The 20,552-nt window shown below is 39.5% G+C and overlaps 1 protein-coding gene across 1 annotated transcript in view; it reads left to right on the plus strand.

Moving 5' to 3' along the window:
* Nucleotides 1-18,003, plus strand: part of TDRD7 (tudor domain containing 7) — an 89,783-nt gene extending 71,780 nt beyond the window's left edge. Inside the window, exons 13-17 of the mRNA XM_082403813.1 lie at nucleotides 6,128-6,262; nucleotides 8,549-8,659; nucleotides 10,566-11,068; nucleotides 14,954-15,114; nucleotides 17,532-18,003. Of these exons, the coding sequence (XP_082259939.1) occupies nucleotides 6,128-6,262; nucleotides 8,549-8,659; nucleotides 10,566-11,068; nucleotides 14,954-15,114; nucleotides 17,532-17,752 (1,131 nt within the window). The 3' untranslated portion in view covers nucleotides 17,753-18,003. The remainder of the gene's footprint in view (nucleotides 1-6,127; nucleotides 6,263-8,548; nucleotides 8,660-10,565; nucleotides 11,069-14,953; nucleotides 15,115-17,531) is intronic.
* The last annotated feature ends 2,549 nt before the right edge of the window (nucleotides 18,004-20,552 follow it).

Below are 20,552 nucleotides of genomic sequence, written 5' to 3' on the forward strand. Positions count from 1 at the left end.
GGGTAGCCCTTTGAGCGTTCTAGCTTCTTGGGGGCATCTCATGTCCTCCCTCACCCCTGCCCAGGATGGCTTGGGTTTCAGCGTTCACATATTCCTCTATTTCCAGGGCCTAATAATTGTTTTATTTTCTTACAAGCTCAGTTATGAATTTGCAAGGAGGTTTGTTATATTTTGTCATAAATCTCTGTATGTTTTTCAAAGGTAGGTTTTGGATTTTTGTGGTTTCTTTCTTTTCTTCGTCTTCTTCTTCTTTTTTTTTTTTGATATCTGTTTTGCCCAGTTAGTAAAATTGCAAATCTGGGCTTGATTTTTTTTTTTTTCCACAGTGGTGCTTAACCTAGGTGCAAAGACCTCTGCTTACAGGGAGCGCCTGGACCCCTCCCCCACAATTGTATGCAAATTATGTGTGTGTGTGTGTGTGTGTATATTATGTATTTTGGAGGGAAAGTATTCATAATTTTCTTAAGATTCTCAAAGAAACCAACCCTAAGTAAGAATCATTGCTTTATTGAGTTTTATTACTGCATAGCAATATTGTGATAACTTAATTGTACTGATTTATTTAAGTAAGTCTTGGTCATGGCCACTTTAATGAAAGCCTCAGTTTTGAAATAATTATTGTCATTAATGTGAATGTGTGTCAGAAAGTTGAGATCTGGAGTTACATGACTAAGATTTGGGTGCTTAGCTATAAACTTCAAAACATTATTTGTTAAAAAGAACACAACATTATCTGAATTTTAAAGCTCTGTGCTGTTTAGTGTATAATGTATAAATGCACAAATACTTAATTTTTTAACCTTTTATTTTGAAGTAATTTCAGACTTTTAGAAAGTTGCAAAAATATTTTAAAGCGTTCCCATATGCCCTTTACCCACCATCTCCAATTGTTAACGTCTTACATAACGATTATCAAAATCAGGAAATTAACATTGGTACAATATTATTAACTAATCTGCAGAACATATTGACATTTCCCAGATTGTCCTCCAAATGTCCTTTTTCTGGTCCAGGATCCCAAGACGTATTTAGTTGTCATGTCTTCTTAGTTTCCTCCAACCTGGCAGTTGCTCAGTCTTTGTTGTTTGTGGCCTCTTGAGGAGTAGCAGTGTTTTGTAGAGTGTCTCTCAACTTGAGTTTCTCCATGTGTGGAATCAGGCTATGCCTTTTTGGCAAAAATACCTTCTCAGTGTATGCTCAAATACTTTAGATAAATATCTAGTATTATTTTTATTACTATCAAGTTGTGTATTATCTACTTTTTTGAGGTAGCAAAAGTGTTCATTCTCTTAGTGATGCATAGAAAGTTAAGGAAAGAAAGATGATTAATGAAAAGCAGATCCTGTGTTTAAGTGATGTATTTGCTCTTGACATTGTAACTTGTCTAAACTTTAGTGCCTATACATTCCGAACTTATTCTGTATGTCCAACCAACTTTATTCAGTGCAGTGGCCATTACTCTCCCTGTTTCCCTGTAGAAGTGGTCTGCATTCACTCTGCACCATCTTCCAGTCAGTCCTCAGTCACTGCCACATGACTTCTGCCCACACTCCATCACAGAGCCTGTTCTTGTGAACAGCATCTTAATTGTGCAGTTGAATTAGTATCTTCCAGGTCTTGTCCTACCACACCTCTTTGCTGCATCGAACAGTGTTGAAACTTGGAATTCCCTTCTCACTAGGCTACCATGTTATCAAATCCTAATTTTCCTCATGATAGTCTAATAATTCCTTCTCTTATTTTTCACCCAAACCTCCTTCCACCCCCACTTCTGAAATGTCAGTGTCCCTAAGTCCTGTCCAGGCTCATCACTGTTCTCGGCCTCTGCATCCTTCTAGGTAATCCTATCTCATAGTTTCAGATACCATTTTGGCCCTAATGACTCCCAAATTTGTTTTCCAGTCCTTGATGGGCTGCAGATTTGAGCAAAAAGCCAGCCTAATTGTCCATCTCACAAACTCTTTTAAGTTCTACATGTCTGAAACCAAAATTATCTTTCCCCATCCTTACCTTTCTCCCTTATCTCTATTTTAGTGGTACCTCCATTCATGCAGCCATTCAGGCTGTTTCTTAAGAGTTATCTTTGACTCCTACATCTTCCTCAGCCCCAAGTGCAACTAATCACCAAACACTGCTGATTTTACATCTTTGTTAATTCTTGCCTGGAACACTGCAGTACCACACCAACTGGTTCCTCTGCCTTCACTCCTGTCTTCCTCTAGTTGAGCTCCGTACCACTAAGAGTAGCAACCCAAAATGCAAATAATTATACATCCAACTTATGACGAGACTTACTGTTTCCATGACACTAAATGCTTTTTTAAACATGACTGATCTCATTTCATGTTCACAAAACCCTGTTATCCCCGTTCTTACTGATGAGGAAAGTCATTCAGCTAGAAAGTGGGAGAGCTGAGATTTAAAACCAAATCTATCTGATCCCAAAGCCCTCACCAACAATTTTATAAAGCTGACTATCTCATTCTTCTACTTAAGGCTTGACATTGGCTTCTCATCTACAGGGTAAAGTCTCAGTTCTTGAAGGCATAATATCTGGTTCTCTTAGACCTTGCCTTTGCCTGTCTCCCAGCCTCACCTCTTGCCTTGCCCGGCCTCTCACTTTATGCTCTAACGTAACCAAAATGCTTGTAGGCCCCACACGTAAGAAGTATGTGTGTGCCTTTGCCCATCCTCTCCCCTCTATTTGAAATGTCCAGATTCGCCCCTAACTGGACTCCTACCAACCTGGTTTACTCCCATTCATCATTTAAGGTGCAGCTCTGAAAGGACATAAATTTGTGAAATTTATGAAATTTCAGTTTGTGAAAAAGGAAATACAAATGCCCAATAAATATGGTTATTTCTTAAAGTAACAAATTTGTGTAAACAAATTTACACAACTTAAATTATCCAACCAAAGTGATTTGATAAGTCACAATGTATCTATATGATAGACTTAAATAACATTAAAATGACATAGAAGACAAACAACATGAAATATTTTTATGAGACACTGAGTGGAAAGCAGTCAACTATGAAATAGTATCTACAAATATTTTGTAATTCTTGTAAATCTAATCTTTTGTGAATCATGGGTAAAAGACTAGAAGGATAGGGCTTCCCTGGTGGCGCAGTGGTTGAGAATCTGCCTGCCAATGCAGGGGACACGGGTTTGAGCCCTGGTCTGGGAAGATCCCACATGCCGCGGACCAACTAGGCCCGTGAGCCACAGCTACTGAGCCTGCGCGTCTGGAGCCTGTGCTCCGCAACAAGAGAGGCCACGATAGTGAGAGGCCCGCACACCGCGATGAAGAGTGGCCCCCGCTTGCCACAATTAGAGGAAGCCCCCGCACAGAAACGAAGACCCAACACAGCCAAATAAATAAATAAATAATAATTTTAAAAGGTGCTAATAATTAAAAAAGAAAAATTGATTCTAAAAAAAAAAAAAAAACTAGAAGGATAATTGTAACTATAGTAGATTACAAGTGATTTTTATATCATTAAGTATCTAAATTTTCTACAATGGAGCCATTTTACTAAAATAAGAAAAAAAAGTAAATTTTTAAAGAAAAGTACCAATTCTAGGCATTTCCTCCTCCTGAAAGCTTGCCCTAACACCTGCTTCCTGCTGGGTCAGGTACCCACCCTCTGTGTTCTCACAGTACCCCAAGCACAACTTCATAATTGCCTTTACTACATTATAGTATGGTTGTGTATTTGTGTCGTCTCTCATGGCACTAGGAGCTCTTTGAGAAGGGGAAGTATATCTTTGCAGCCTAATTATGCCTGGATATAACAAGCATTCAACAGATACCATCCATACCAATATATATGTTCAGTATGTATGTTTGAATAAACAAATACATTTTAAAATATTCTTCCATGGAACTGTTTGTGTTTATCGTGTCTTAAGAGATTTAAAAATTTATGCTATTATATTAATCAAGCATTCTCTAGGGCAGTAGAAAAAGGCTTCACTTTTGGCGAATCTGACTTCCAAGCTGAAAGTGACCCAGTTCTCAACAGTCATCATACCGAAGGCACCACCACGATTAGGTATCAGTTAGTGCAGTTGTAGGCGTGAGATCTCAGCCCAGATAACCACCCCAGTGGGGCTATATTTGGCCACTGTAAATATTTAACAATGGCAAGTGTCACAATGGCATTTTAGGGGCATATTAGGGGAGATTGTGGGCATTTAAAGGTGCATCCAGGATCTTACATTGTGTTGTTGCCATTTGGCCACAGGTAGGTAATTATTGCTTTCATTCAGTGTGTAACTTACCCATTTATTTTTAACATCTTTATTGCACTATAATTGCTTTACAATGGTGTGTTAGTTTCTGCTTTATAACAAAGTGAATCAGTTATACATATACATATGTCCCCATATCTCTTCCCTCTTGCATCTCCCTCCCTTCCTCCCTCCCTATCCCGCCCCCCTAGGTGGTCACAAGACACTGAGCTGATCTCCCTGTGCTATGCGGCTGCTTCCCACTAGCTATCTATTTTACGTTTGGTAGTGTATATATGTCCATGCCACTCTCTCACTTTGTCCCAGCTTACCCTTCCCCCTCCCCGTATCCTCAAGTCCATTCTGTAGTAGGTCTGCGTCTTTATTCCCGTCTTGCCCCTAGGTTCTTCTGACCATTTTTTTTCTTTTTTCTTTTTTTTTTTTTAATCCATATATATGTGTTAGCATACGTTATTTGTTTTTCTCTTTCTGACTTACTTCACTCTGTATGACAGTCTCTAGGTCCATCCACCTTACTACAAATAACTCAGTTTCGTTCCTTTTTATGGCTGAGTAATATTCCATTATATATATGTGCCACATCTTCTTTATCCATTCATCTGTCGATGGACACTTAGGTTGCTTCCATGTCCTGGCTATTGTAAATAGAGCTGCAATGAACATTTTGGTACATGACTCTTTTTGAATTATGGTTTTCTCAGGGTATATGGCCAGTAGTGGGATTGCTGGGTTTTATGGTAGTTCTATTTTTAGTTTTTTGCGGAACCTCCATACTGTTCTCCATAGTGGCTGTATCAATTGACATTCCCACCAACAGTGCAAGAGGGTTCCCTTTTCTCCACACCCTCTCCAGCATTTATTGTTTGTAGATTTTTTGATGATGGCCATTCTGACTGGTGTGAGATGATATCTCATTGTAGTTTTGATTTGCATTTCTCTAATGATTAATGATGTTCCCATTTTTGAATTATGACTTTCTGAGTTCAATTTTTTAGCTAGGACAAATGACACAAAGTATCATTGGGCTTTCTGACTAAGCTATAAAATACCAAAATGTGTCATGTTTTAAAAATACATAGTATTGGGACTTCCCTGGTGGCGCAGTGGTTAAGAATCCGCCTGCCAATGCAGGGAACACGGGTTCAAGCCCTGGTCCGGGAAGATCCCACATGCCGCAGAGCAACTAAGCCCGTGCACCACAACTACTGAGCCTGGGCTCTAGAGCCCGCAAGCCACAACTACTGAAGCCCGCGTACCTAGAGCCCATGCTCCGCAACAAGAGAAGCCACCTCAATGAGAAGCCCACGCACCGCAATGAAGAGTAGCCCCCGCTCACCGCAACTAGAGAAAGCCCGCGTGCAGCAACGAAGACCCAACGTAGCCAAAAATTAATTAATTAATTTTTTAAAAAAGACCAAGTTTAACTCTAAAAAAAAAAAAATGCATAGTATTTACCTACTACAAGTAAAATTCTGTCTCTGAATTCTCTCTATTATTTCCTCATTGCTAAGACAGTAGTTTTTTTTTTTTCCTCACATCCTAATATTTTGGAGAACAGACTGTATCTTATGATCAGCAGTATATAATAATGTATCAAATTGTTTTATAATCAGTAGTATCCTAGAATTGAAAACATAGTAATTATTAGTATATTTATGAATTAACAGCAAGATGTTGAAATCAATTCTACTATAAAAGAATATCTATTTGGTAAATAAGTACATTTTAAAATAAGAGAAAATTTAATCAACACTGATAGTCTTTGTTGCTTTTTATATGCATTTTAGAGTTGTACGAAATGTAATTGCACAGAAGCATTTTGGCCTTTTGGATATGCTAATAAATCAGCCAACACTTGTCTCATTGCAGATCACGAATGTTCACAGCAGCCGGGCTCTTGATGTTCAATTCCTGGACTCTGGCACTGTGACGTCTGTGAAAGTGTCCGAGCTCAGGGAAATTCCCCCTCGGTTTCTCCAAGAAATGATTGCAGTACCACCTCAGGTACTATATGTTACAAGCCTAGGTGATCGGCTGAAAGGGATTTGGATGTGTTCATAATCACATTGTGAGATGCTCTCTCAGTTTTTGGTGATGATTGAGTTTAACAAAATTGGAAATGACCCAAATGGTGGCTCACTGGTTTTCAGATGTAAAATTTTGCTTAGACAAGAGGACCAGTCAGACTTACAGAATATTGTTTGATAAATGTTTGTTTTCAAGCATATTGAGTCATCAGGCTATGTTGTCCAATTAGAGGTTCCACTTTAATAATTAGATGCCAATGCTGGCTTCTACACAGTTTCAGGATATTATATGTAAATATTTACTTCCAGAGTTCTTAATTTAATTAGGTAACCATTCTCTTTGGATATATGTTTATATTTAACCTTCTCCTCATAGATTTTAGTGAAAAGATTAACTTCAGTCTATCTTTCCTCTCTTGATAAAAATTCAAGATGATAAGAAGTTTGAATTATTTTGAATTAATTAAAATTATTAATAACTATTTCCTACTTAGGAGAAGTAGAGTTTGTACAGAAATCCATCATGCTTTGAAAATAAAATTGTTCAACATTCTATAATTTCAAGAGACCCCTTGACCTATATTTACCAGAAGATGTCTTATGCATCAAAACTCAGTGAATAAAAAGTACTTGACCATAATTAGCATGGCTTTTATAATTTCTCTCACTGCAGTCACTGTTGCCTTTCCTAAAATGACTATTACAGAGAAGCTGTTTAACTTGAGTTCAAGCCAATTTTCAGAATCACATTTTTTCTTATTGCTGCTCAGCATAATATTGAAAATTGTTAGACCTTTAAGTGCTGCTTTCACTTGATAACACCCTGGCCTCTGTACCCCTTGTAGAACATCCATCTAGGGCCAGCCTTACCTAGAAAAGGTTTCTGGGGCTGGAGGAGATGGGGTATCTGTCCCACTGCTTCTGACTGTCTGAAAGCTACACAGGTGTACTTTCTTGGTAAAAGCCACTATAATTTTTTCTATTAATCTTAGCTGGATTTTTTATTTGATAGATGTGAAGTTGGGGCAACCTTTAAAACCAGCTAGGGCAAGCCTCTGGCTAACAACATCTCCCCAAGAGGTTCAGAGTAGCAAACTGATGGCCTGTTGGCCAAGGCTGACCCATGAATATTGGGTCTGGGCCCTTGGCTCGTAAAGTGTTTTAAAATGTGAATTAGTTGTCTGCTTCTAGCTTCTCTTGACAAACTAGAAAACATGACTCTATTGAGCAGTCCTCTTTATGAGACAGTGCTCTGTGGGACCTTGGGAAGTGACGTTCTCCTCTGCAGGGCTTGTGCTCTCCAGTGCGTGGGCCCCAGCTGGCCCGCCTCACTCCCTCTTTGCCCACCTGGCACCTGCACTAGTAGAGTCTGCTCTCTTTGCTCTAAGTGACCTCCTCCCCACCCAGAAAGGTGCCTCATGCAGGGGGCACATTGGGAGACTTGGAGCCCCCAAGGATGAAGGGAGGGTGTATGACAGAGAGGTTGGGGCTCAGAGAGGAAAGAAGAAATCTAGGAATCCTGGAAGTAAGTTTCATCTCCTGCCCAAAATTGCCTCCATCAATTCAAAGGCTTCCATGAGACTGGAGGGAGTCCCTGGGGTTACCTTTTCCTCCCTGGTGTAGCCATTCTGCAGAAGCTTGTGCAGTGATGGTGGGAGGTCAAAAGCATCAGGGAAAATGAGTCTTTTAGGTATCACTGGGTTTTAGTTTTTCTTACCCTCCTTAATTCTCATTACTACCTCCTTCAAAAGGTAAGTACAAATGCCTGGGGTACTCAGGAAATGCTTCATTCAGCAGGAAGCCTCCACAGAGATTTTTACAACAGGAGTCAGATTTCATCCAAATGACACTTCACTTTTTTTTTAGTTGGGCATAGAGGGAAGACCTAGATATAAGTCCCAATCTTGTCTTCACGACTTTGTGATCTTACACAAGTTAGTATCTCTGAGTCTGTTTCACCGTCTGTAAAATGAGATCACAACACTGGCCTGCCATGCAGAAGTATTGTAGGGTGAGAAGTATGTGAAGTGCCTGGTATAAAACCCTGGCTCATGATAGGAGTAAAGACAATGGTAGTAATACAAATAGATCAGGAACATAGCAGATGCTCCAGCCTGAGAACTGTGATTGTCATTATTAGCTATTGTTGTTGCTTGCTTTCCATCTTGGCAACATTTGACTTGTAGGAAAATAATATTGACACTACTCATAAGTACCTATTTTAAGATGGTGTGTCCTCTTTTCCATTGTGTTTTCTTTTCAGGCTATAAAGTGCTGTTTAGCAGATCTTCCACAGTCTATTGGCATGTGGACACCAGATGCTGTGCTTTGGCTAAGAGATTCTGTTTTGAATTGCTCAGATTGTAGCATTAAGGTTAGTTATCTTATTGGTCTTGATAAAAGGGGGCTGTCAGCCAGAAGGACTCACTTTTTTTTTTCCACTTGTTTTTGTGAGAGAATTTTATCTTACTGTAAACCGATGCTTTCACCTCCGACACACTTTTATAGTCAGGAGGTTGGTTACATGTGTAGCTATAAGATATTTGATGGTTTAATTTTTATTTAAGAATTTATCCTATATCTCCAGTGTTATTTTTAAACCCTTTATATAATTTTTTGATTATTAATAAGGTAGCAGATAGTTCTGTGCTCCTATTTTGCTCCATGATAAGGAATTAAGTCTGCAACAGAGGACCATGTATCTCTTGATAAATGTTTCTAAAGACCATTTAAGTAAGTCCGGTATTTCTTTTTTTTATCCCTAAAGTAAAATGGATTATAAACAAATATTTGCTTGTAATCTTGGTTTTTGTCTCTTCCTAAAACTTATTTAAACTGCTTTATTTCGTTTCTTTTTCACACTCTTGCATGTTCATATCAAAAACACTGCTCATATTTCCAAAAATAGAAATGTAAGATAATATTTCTCTATTTTAACTGATGTACATAGTGTTATCATTTTATATAAGCATTTAACAATGTTAACACTGAAATGTCCTTGAGAAATATCTTCATGAAGACCTCTCACTTATTCTAGCCCACACTGATTTTCCTATCTTCATTCTCCCCTAGGGTTTATCATGTGCAATCACACAGTTATATACCATTTTATATTCTTCAATTGCCACATGAATATTGTTTCTCAGCTACATTTTCAGCTCCTAAAGCCAGGGTATTGGGTAGTCAATAAAAATCTTTTTAATGGTTGATTTTTGAAACGGTGTTTCTGTACCATAAATATCAAAATGAATTAGCAGTCAGTACTTCATTAGCCCTCCAAAGGATGAATTTAAATAGACTCCTCTTGCTAGGAGAGAAGCTTTTAAAGTAAATTACTTTAGAAGGATTGCCTTGCTGGTGTCTCCTTGTCTTCATGCCTGTGTTCCTGCCTTTCATTTCTAGCCCAATTTGGTAAAAGATAGATGTGGCTAGAAGTGTCTCACTTTTGTTATTCCTAAGATAAACCAGAGGAGCTGATGAGAAGAATTAACAGTCACCCAGCCCTTCGGGACACACGGCAGCACAGTCCAGTTATCTCCGTGTGGTGCTCCCGTACACACATTCGCCCCTCTGACAGAAAAAGCTAGCCAGGTACTCAGAGGTCTCCTGGGCAAAAGGTGCAAAATGGTGACTGTAATTTTGGCCTATTCAGTGGAGCTTTCTTCCTCTTTTTCTCCCAAGGTCCCTCTCCTCTCATGTAACTGGGGGAAAGGGAGAGGGGTGAGAGCAGATATTAGGACCAAACAAGGACTTTGGACCAAAGATCCCAAAGGGTATGGTGAAGGTCAAAGCTTTTTCTTTCCCTTCCCTGTCTGAGGGTACACCAGCATTAAGCAGAATTCTTATAGGACATTTTGCCGTTTTTATTATTTTTTATTGTTGAAGTTGGATGATGAGCACGTGGGGACTCATTGGGTTACTCTTTCTTCTTTGAGTGTTTTAACATGTCATTAATATAAAAAAATTAATCATGATATATAGAATCACTCCCTCTCAGTGATAATGACCTCTAGCCAGTCATAGATAGTCTCAGTTTTTAGAGGTTAGTAAATTTTCCATTTCCATAAGTTTGCCGCTGGTTTCTAGACTGCTTGGACCTACGAGCTTATTCATTGCTACAGCTGTGATAGATAATTCATCTGACCTCAAATAGAATGATTTTAGCAAGTTGGGTTCTTTGCAAAATACTGTTTTATAATATTTAAAGTTAATATTATAACCACCTCAGAATTCATCGTGAACTTGGATTTCTTTAAGTTGGTTTTGTGTGTTTTCCAAAGGTTACAAAAGTGGATGAAACCAGAGGGATCGCACATATTTATTTATTTACCCCCAAGAACTTCCCCGATCCTCACCGCAGTATCAATCGCCAGATTACAAACGCAGACTTGTGGAAGCATCAGAAGGATGTGTTTCTGAGTGCCATATCCAGTGGAGCTAGTTCCCCCAACAGCAAAAGTGCGAACACCCCCATTTTGGGCAACACTGGAGAGAATTTCAGAAAGAGCCTCTCGGATATCCTCAGAAAGTCGTTGGTAGACCACACCAGCTCTTTCTCCATGGAGGAACTGCCACCTCCTGCCCACTTGTCCAAGCCAGGGGAACACATGGATGTGTACGTGCCAGTGGCCTGTCACCCGGGCTACTTTGTCGTCCAGCCGTGGCAAGAGATACATAAGCTGGAAGTTCTGATGGAAGAGATGATTCTCTATTACAGTATGTCTGAGGAGCGCCATGTGGCAGTGGAGAAAGACCAAGTGTATGCTGCAAAAGTGGAAAATAAGTAGGTCCTTGGACAATCAGAGCTTTTTATTCTCCTCCTAAGAAAAATGTGTAGAATGATACCAAGAGTCCTTAATCCCTGCAGGGGGACTTGGAACTGCACAAATGGGAATTTTGAATGTGAAATGAGACCAGTGAATTGTGCAGTTTTCTAATATTTAAAATGATGTCATTTATCTAAAAATCTAATGACCCTAGTCCTGTTAAAAACCTAATTATATCTAAAGTGAATGTTTAAATATTTTTTCTACTTTCCTGTGAGAAAAATATTTTTTTATTTAGGAAATAATGTTTTTTATTTTATGACTTTCTAAATTTTAAAAATAAAATGTTTATTGGAGATAATTTAGAAAATATAAAAAAGTATAAGAAAACAAAGTCAGCCAACCAACATAACCCTTGTTAAACTACTTATGTATTTCTTCTAGTTTTTTTCCTATACATATTTATACAATTGGTATATTACTATATATAATTTCATACCTACTTTTTTCACTTAACATAATTCTGTGAACACTTTTCCATGTGATGAGGTTTCTTCATAAACATTTTAATGACTAAATATTCCATCATATAGAGAAATCATAATTTACTTATCATTTTCTTTTGTAGGTTTTTTTTCTCCCAGATTTTTCACTGTTACAAATAATGTTGAACTTAAATCTTTGTTCAGCTCTCTGATTATGTATTTATGAGATAGATTCCTAGAAGAGAAATCACTTGTTTAAAAATTACAGGATTTTTGATATATGCAGTCAGTTGCTTTCTAGAGAGCTTGTGCCACCCTTTATAAGGTTCAACAGTGCCTATTTCACTGCTCTTTGGCCTTTGGACAGTGAGAATCATAATTCCTTACATTTGTTTTAGCACTTTCAGTCTGTTTTCTCACGTTTGCACATTTGGATCCACACTCTCCTCTCCTGAAGCCCCCAGGATGTGCTGGTTCCAACCCAAGGAAGCTCAAGCTCCTCAAGCTATACGCTCACTCCAGGAAGCCCTGGACAATGGCACAAGCTCCCCCCTCCCCCTTCCCTTTGCCGGCTTTCTTAGGGGAAATGTGCCAGCTTATTTGACAATGCTGAACAAAAAGAACAATCTCTCCCCCTACCCTCCCTGTCCCGATACACACACCCCAAAAGTCAATTTAAAAGGTCAACTGCTTATTTTTTTTCTATAAAATGCTTTCATTCATTCTTAAGATAGCAAGTATAGGCATTTATAAAATTTTGTTATTTTTATGGGAGGAAAAAAAACTAATTTTCAACTCTTAAAAGTGAAAAGTATAATAGCTCTCATTCTAAAAAGCATTCAACTTATATGTCACAAGCTTTTCATCTTTAAAAAATATTTTTACTATGTCATGTTATTTACAATCATAAGCATAAATGGGTTCCAATTTACCTCATCAGAACTCTTTGTTATTGGATAGTTTAATCACAGTTAAAGCCAAGCTAATGCTAACTCTTATCTGAGGAGCAGATTAATGATGATTAGTGGTGGGGAGGTGCCACTTGGAGGGAAGGATCATGTAAAGATCTCTGAACACTGGAGATCTGTAGTGTGGGACTTCAGACTCCACCCCTACTCCCCCATGGGTCGAACAGTTCTGCCTCAGGACTCTGGGGCTTTAATCAGTTAATTTGTCCCAGATAATCAAGGGATGTCTTATATATGGGAACAGATTATCTGATATTTTTGGAAACTTTATGAACTGAATCAATGTAAAGTGTTTAGAGCTTCTGTCTTGCTTACAACCCAGGACTATTTACTAAACCTTGTTCCCAGCTCTGGTAAGTTAAGATTTAGGAATTTCAGGTACAGTTTTGATTACAGTGATTTCCAAATCTATCCCAATTTAAGAATAACCTAGGCAGCCTATTAAAAATGCAGATTCCCCTTCCTCACCCCAGGCCTGCTGAGTCAGAATCTCTGGCAGTAGAACCCCAGAATCTGTGTTTTAAGTAAAATCTCCAGGTGATCCACATGTAGCCTTGCACTGAAATTGGTAATGTAGTCAAAACTGAAGCCTTTATTTAAGCTCTTAGTTTTGAAAGTTGAAAGCTAAATAGAAATGCAACACATAGGTTTCCTGATGGTTCTCTCCTCACAGCTCTGTACCTCTTATTTATAGACTAAAAGCACAGACCATCAGTCATTTGCCTTGTACAGTTTAAAGACAGTGATATTGGTGGAAACCAAATGTTTTTATCTCCTTTTACACTTATATGAATTAGCAACCTGTGCCAAACTGGCGTTTCCACATATGGAAATTTCTCTTGAAATTAAAGTTCTTATTTGCACAGCTTATCTTCATTTTAAGAATACTTATAGTAATGGCTGCTATTTGCCAACTGCCTGTTATATGCCAAATTAATGTGTTAGGCACTTCATATATATTGTTTCTACAAGTAAATTAAAACTAAACATTACGCATGAGATAATTGAGGCACAAAGAGGTTAAGTAAAGAGCCCAGGGTTGACATGACTGAAAAATGACTCAGTGGGACTCCAGCTCAGGTCTGTTTGGCCCCCAAAGCTCATGTACTTATTATGATACCTTTCTGTGTCCCTGTTGTCTCTGTGATTCATGGGTAATTGCTTGCTTCACTTTAGGCTTATCTGAAGGTTTCTGGAGTTCCTCCCAGAACCCCCCAATTGCATACAGTGTTTGAAGTTGGCCTCTTTGTAGCTTTCTTTTTTTTTTCTTTAATAAATTTATTTATTTTATTTATTTATTTTTGGCTGCATTGGGTCTTCGTTGCTGCACGTGGGCTTTCTCTAGTTGCGGTGAGCGGGGGCTACTCTTCATTGCAGTGAGCAGGCTTCTCACTGTGGTGGCTTCTCATGTTGCGGAGCACGGGCTCTAGGCACGCGAGCCTCAGTAGCTGTGGCACGAGGGCTCAGTAGTTGTGGCGCACGGGCTTAGTTGCTTCGTGGCACGTGGGATCTTCCTGGACCAGGGATCGAACCCGTGTCCCCTGCATTGGCAGGTGGATTCTGAACCACTGTGCCACCAGGGAAGTCCCGAAACCATTCTTATTAAAGATACAGAGCTCATTACCAAGTCCAGTGGCTTCTTTTAACTCTAAATCCTAGTTGACCTCCCTGTAACATGGGATGCTTTACACTACTTGGTTTCTGCAGCACCACTCTTTTCAGGACCTCCTGCTGCCACCTACCTTCTATTCCTCAGTCTCCTTTTACTGGGTAACCTTCCTTTGCCTTAAATTTTTGTGTTTCCCAGGATTCTGTCCTCACTTCACTTTTTTTCAAACATTCTCTGCTGAAGCATTCTCATTCTCTCTCATAGCTTCATAAACTACCTTTATTTTGATGACCTTACCCCCTACCAACTCTAATCTGTATCTCCTGCTTCAGCCATTCTCCTGAGCTCCAGACCTTTGGTCCAAATGCTACCTGGATAGCCCTAAGGTATCTTGCCTGGAAGTCCCTGAATTAATGCATTCTTCATACCTGGTCCCGCTTGCTTCTCTCTTTCCATCTTCCACACATGGACCTTGTCCCAAAAGTGTGGCCATTTCCTGTCTCCCCATCAAAGTGAAGGGATCTGCTAGCCTTGTCCTGATTGTCCTCTGTGGCACTGTTTCCTCCTGCTTAGTGGTGGTTTTCCTTTATTAGCTCCATGAGGCCTGTAAAAGGGTATTGAGTGAACAAATTCCATCAAATGAGCCAGTGACAAAGCAGAGAATAGTAACCTTTGGAAAAAGAAGAAGCAGTCTCTTTAAAAACTTCTACAACAGCATAGTTTTATATTTTAGTAAATAACATTTGTACTAATTTTTCTTTTTATCAAAAAATGTTGCCCTTAAAGCAGGTGTTGACTTTGTGCATTTTTTTCTTCTTTTTTACTCCAATGCACACCTAGGTGGTACAGGGTGCTTTTAAAAGGAATCCTGACCAATGGACTGGTGTCCGTGTATGAGCTGGACTATGGCAAGCACGAATTAGTCAACATAAGAAAAGTGCAGCCCCTGCTGGACGTGTTCCGAAAGCTGCCGTTTCAAGCAGTCACAGCTCAACTAGCAGGTAACTTCTGGGGAATTTGGACTCATGACACAACAGTAGTATATATTGTCGTTTTGTCCTGGGTACAGAGTCATTGGCCTATTGATAATTTTTAATGATCTCTCAGGGTCATGCCCTTCCACTATATCTGCTGTTTCTGTTTTTCCATATTCCTTTTTGTCTCTGATTTCATGTATGAGTATTTTTCTAAAACTATAAACTTCGTACAGGTACAGTATTGCATTCTGCTTTCGCACTACTACTTTTTGGGTGGTTGTTTGATGGTCCTGATAACTATTCTTAATAGCTGCAAAATATTCTGTTTAATCATTGTTTCCCTATTGTTGAACATTTAGGTTATTTACACTTTTATTGTAGTATTGAGAAAAAAAACCCACAGCTACATATATTAGCCAAAACAAACAAATGGAAACAATGAGACAACTTAAATAACCAACAGGAAGAGAACATTGCGCGATTAATATTTTATAATTTATTGCAGGAATTATAATGCATCTACGTAATGGACTTTCACAATTATAAAACATTCCTGGGTTGTAGAATATGACCATTTTCATGGCCAAATGAGTTTCCATTTACATTGCAACTGACAACACACAAGTGTGTGATTTCACCACACTCACACCAGCCTATTGACTGTCATAAAATCTGAGGAGCTGAGTTAATAGGTGTAGAGTGGTACTTCTTTATGATACTGTCTGATGAGATTTGTTTTATCTTCTGTGAAGGCAGTGCAGATATCTGTGTGCCCTCTACCAGTAGGTAGCATGGGTGCCTAGCTGAAGCTCCACCCAGAGAGCTGTCGCCATGAGCAGAGGGTGCGGAGGCCAAGAGGGCTGAGGGGTGCCAACACCTCCAGTTGTCTGGAGGTCCCGCTGTGTGGTCCCGCTGTGCTGGGATATGGCGAGTTGTGACCACACGTGCAACCCTCATTCCTCACCCCCCGCTCACCCCATACACTTAGCAGTGGCAGAACTGACTTGATCTCAGAAATGAGAGAAATTATATATATAAATTCTTCTTTTTGACAGCGTTTATTGAAGATATACATATGTAGATAGATAGATAGATAGGTAGAAAGAGAGAGAGAGAGAGAGATTGCCTTATTTTGAAGTATTTGCCAGTTTCTTTGTGTCTCCTACTAGAATTCAAAGGAAACTCCCATGGTAGACAGATATGAACCAAAAATGGCATCTTACACATGGCATGACTACCTGACTACCATTGATCTGCTTTGAACTCAAACTTCTAAATGGTTTCTTCAGAATTAATGGTTACATTTTTCATTTTCACTTTTTAACGTTCAGGTTTTTCTAACAACACATTTTGTTAAACATGACAATCAAACGGCCCAGTGAAGGAGTGTCCGTGAGGGAGGAGCGCGTGGCCCCATCATCCCCACCCCGGCTTCATGGCCGCAGTCACTGGTGCTCCCTGTGCAGGGGACTGTACAGCCGCTTCATTTCACTGAATTCGTGCCGGTGCTGGGAGGCTCAGGCTCTGTTACAGTCACTGAAGCAGCAGCTTATAGACAGTTCTAGGCTTCTCTCATGGGAAATTCTTAGTAATCAAAGAATTTAGCCCACTCACTGCACCGAAAGGTCTTTTAAATTATATGTGAAACTCCCAGACCTTCGTCACTATGGGGCATAATTTGTATATCTAATCTAACATATGTGAACTTAATTTATGTTAGTTTAATAATACTTCTTGAAAAATACATATTCTTGTCTCAGTTTTGTTTTAAAACCTAATTCAGAATTCTCTAACTTGAGCTCTCAAGTTTAGAAGTCATGGGGATTTAGAAATGCATGGGACTTAAAATTCATCTGGTCCAACCACTTTATTTTACAAGAAGTAAACTGAGGCCTGAGAAATCAACTGGCTTCCCCAAGATCATACCGTTTGATAGAGGAAGAGCTGGGAATAGTAACTGAGTCTCCAGACTTTCAATCCAGTGCTTTTACCATGGTGATGTATGTAATTTTAAATACTGTTAAGTGTATTAATTCTTCTTCTTCTTCTTTTCTTTTTTTACTATATCTGGTTCATCAGGGAAAAAAATCTGTAAATAAGAGAAATGTCATTGATACTGATATTTCATTCCCCATCAGTATATATCTACATATACTTTACGGAAATGGGCAGTCATTATTATAACTTCATTTTATAGCCCAGCATTAAATCTCAAATGAAATTTGTGTCTGTTGGTGAAGGTTTACAGAAATAACCCCATTCAGAATAGAAAAACTATAAGCAAGACTGTTGTAAGATTGTTCAGCATCTGTTTTTCAGTTAGGCAAGTCTAAGCTGGTATGTTTAACTACTTTGGGACTGACTAAATAGTTTTCCATTATAATGGATCAAAGAAAGGCTCATTTGACCCCTCACTGATCTGCGAACTCCCTTTCTCTTAGGAGTGAAGTGCAGCCAGTGGTCTGAGGAGGCTTCGATGGTGTTTCGAAATCATGTGGAGAAGAAACCTCTGGTGGCATTGGTGCAGACAGTTATAGAAAACACTAACCCTTGGGACCGGAAAGTAGTGGTCTATTTAGTGGACACATCACTGCCAGACACAGATATCTGGATTCATGATTTTATGTCAGAGTATCTGGTAGAGCTTTCAAAAGTCAATTAATCGCTGCTTCTGAGACCTTGACAACTAATTCAGATTTTTTTTTAGCAATAACAAAATGTAGTAGGCTTTAAAAAAAAAAAATCTTACCTCTGCTACATGGCTCCGACTGCTGTGCGGGATTGAAAAGAATATGCTTGGGTTTGATGAAAGATATTTAACAAGTTTTGTTTTAACAGAGTTGACTTTTCAAAGAGAATTGCACTTGAATTATTACTATAATATTAGAATAAAGATGTTTATCAGTTCAAAAACTGACTATCTTATCATTTCTAGGCTTTATGATCTTCAGGTGAAGAGTTTCCCTTTCTATTCATGTTGTCTTCCTTGTGGTGCTCGCTTCTTCTCCAGTTAGACTGAGAATTCCGTGACTTAACCCTACCCTGGAGTAGTGGTGGGTCCCAAAGCAGGTGGTCACCACACCATGTGAAGTCTCTCCTGAGTCTTTAGCCCACCAGCATTGCTAGTGGTGCTGCTGGAGGAACAGCCCAGGCAAACCAGCACGTCCTGATCACCCCAGATCACCCCAAATCTTGAGTGGCTTATTGCCCAGAGAGTCTGGACTGAAAATGCAGGCCTTTACAGTCTCCCTGCCCAACCTCCCTGTCTACTACTCCTTGCGCCAGCCACACTGGACCTTCCCAAACCCCATGCATGTTCATCTAGGACTACTCATACTCTAATGGAAGCCCCACTTCCCTCCAGACCACTCTTATTCTTTTCCCTCAGCCTGCAGCTCATTTTCTCCCCACCATTTTTCTTTGTCAGTATCCTCCCTGACCTCCCAGGCTGTCCATGAAGCCTTCCCTGGTGCCCCTCCTACTGCACTGTACTTTGACTATGCCCCTCGTGCTGCCCAGATCTCACTGAGCTTCACAGCATATAACTAGTTGTCTGCGCCAGTCACCCCGACTAGATTGTGAGCTCCTTGAGGGAGGGAGGGGTCTTAGTCATCTCTCTATCCAGTCATATCCCGGTAAATGTTTGACAGCTGGTTCTGGTGGGTGTGTGGGGGTCATGCAGGGAGTGAGCCTTGATTTGTAGTGTCTGACGATTCCCATGTTGTAAATATTCCTACTGCTGTTGCGTTCCAGCTAACAATGTGACCTCACTGAATGTGGCGTTGGGAAAAGATGCACCCAAGCGGCTCTTGTGAGCTCTAGGATGGTGACCCCTTACTCAGTTTGACTGGGAAGCCTAAATTTTTGATTTTGAACATATACTGAATTTAAGCTAGTAGACCTCTGTGTGAAGATATGCATAAACTATTGGAAATATGGAGTGGGTTTCAGGGGAGAAGACCAGGCCAGAGATAAAAATTTTTAGTCATTTGCTTATTTTTATTTGAGAACATCTAGGAAAAGTAAGAATGGAAAGAAAATAAAGACCAGGTGTTTTAAGTTTTTCATGTAAAATGTGTTGAAACTGTCTTTCTAGCTTTTTAAAATTTATATTTAGTATTTATAATTAAAGTGATTCAAAATTCAGGAATGTTTATGCCAGTGATTTAAGTAATCATTTATGATAAAGTAAAAATATCCTGACACACAAATGTTTAAGTGAAATAAAGTAGTGTAAATGTTTTTTTATAATGGTTTCTTTCCCTAATAACAACAACAAAAAAACCCAAAAATCTTCAATTGTCCACAGATAAGAAAGAAGTGGTTTGTACTTCACTAACTTTAGGAGTGTTTCTATTACTTTTTAAAATAAAGCAATTAGTTGTTGATGTAACTGAAAAGTTAATCTGGTGCTGGGACAGTTTGACAGACAGAGAGACTTGCCCCCCACCTCATACCATATTCAAAAGTCAAGTCCAGGTGGACTGAAAGCCTAAACGTGAACGGCCACGGTAGGAAGATAACCCAGGAAAACACCTTTATAATCCAGGAGCAGGAAAGATGTCTTAAACTGGATGCACAAAGTGCTAACAATAAAGGAAAAGATTGATATACAGTTGACCCTTGAATAGGGTGGGGGGAGGGCATTTAGGGGCACCAACCCTCCCTGCTGCGGAAAATCCCCATGTAACTTCACAGTCAGCCCTCCTATATGCAGTTCCTCTGTGTCTGTGCTTCCACATCTTCAGATTCAACCATCCAGAGATGGTGCAGTACTGTAGTATTTTCTATTGAAGAAAATCCACCTATAAGTGGACTTGCACTGTTCAAATCTGTGTTGTTCGAGGGTCAACTGTACTAGACAAGATTAAAATGAAGAACACCTGTTCATCAAAGACGTTATTATGAAGGTGAAAAGGCAAAGCACAGATTGGAGGATATATATGTACACACATACATATATATATAGAGAGAGAAAATAATAGATTACATATATTCAATAAACAAAAGAGTATCCAGAAGCAAAATGGGCAATACGTTTGAACAAACACTTCACAGAAGAGGAAATCCAACTGGCCAGTCAACATGAAAAGGTGCTCAACCCATTAGGACACAGGGAAATGCAAATTCAAAACTCAATGAGAGGGCTTCCCTGGTGGCGCAGTGGTTGAGAATCTGCCTGCCAATGCAGGGGACACGGGTTCGAGCCCTGGTCTGGGAAGATCCCACATGCCACGGAGCAACTAGGCTCGTGAGCCACAACTACTGAGCCCGCGCGTCTGGAGCTTGTGCTCCTCAACAAGAGAGGCCACGACAGTGAGAGGCCCGCGCACCGCGATGAAGAGTGGCCCCCACTTGCCACAACTTGAGAAAGCCCACGCACAGAAACGAAGACCCAACACAGCCAAAAATAAATAAATAAATAATTAATTAATTAAAAAAAAATATTCTAAAAAAAAAAA

This window comes from Balaenoptera borealis (genome assembly GCF_965194805.1).
Source record: "Balaenoptera borealis genome assembly, chromosome: 8".
NCBI lineage: Eukaryota > Metazoa > Chordata > Mammalia > Artiodactyla > Balaenopteridae > Balaenoptera > Balaenoptera borealis.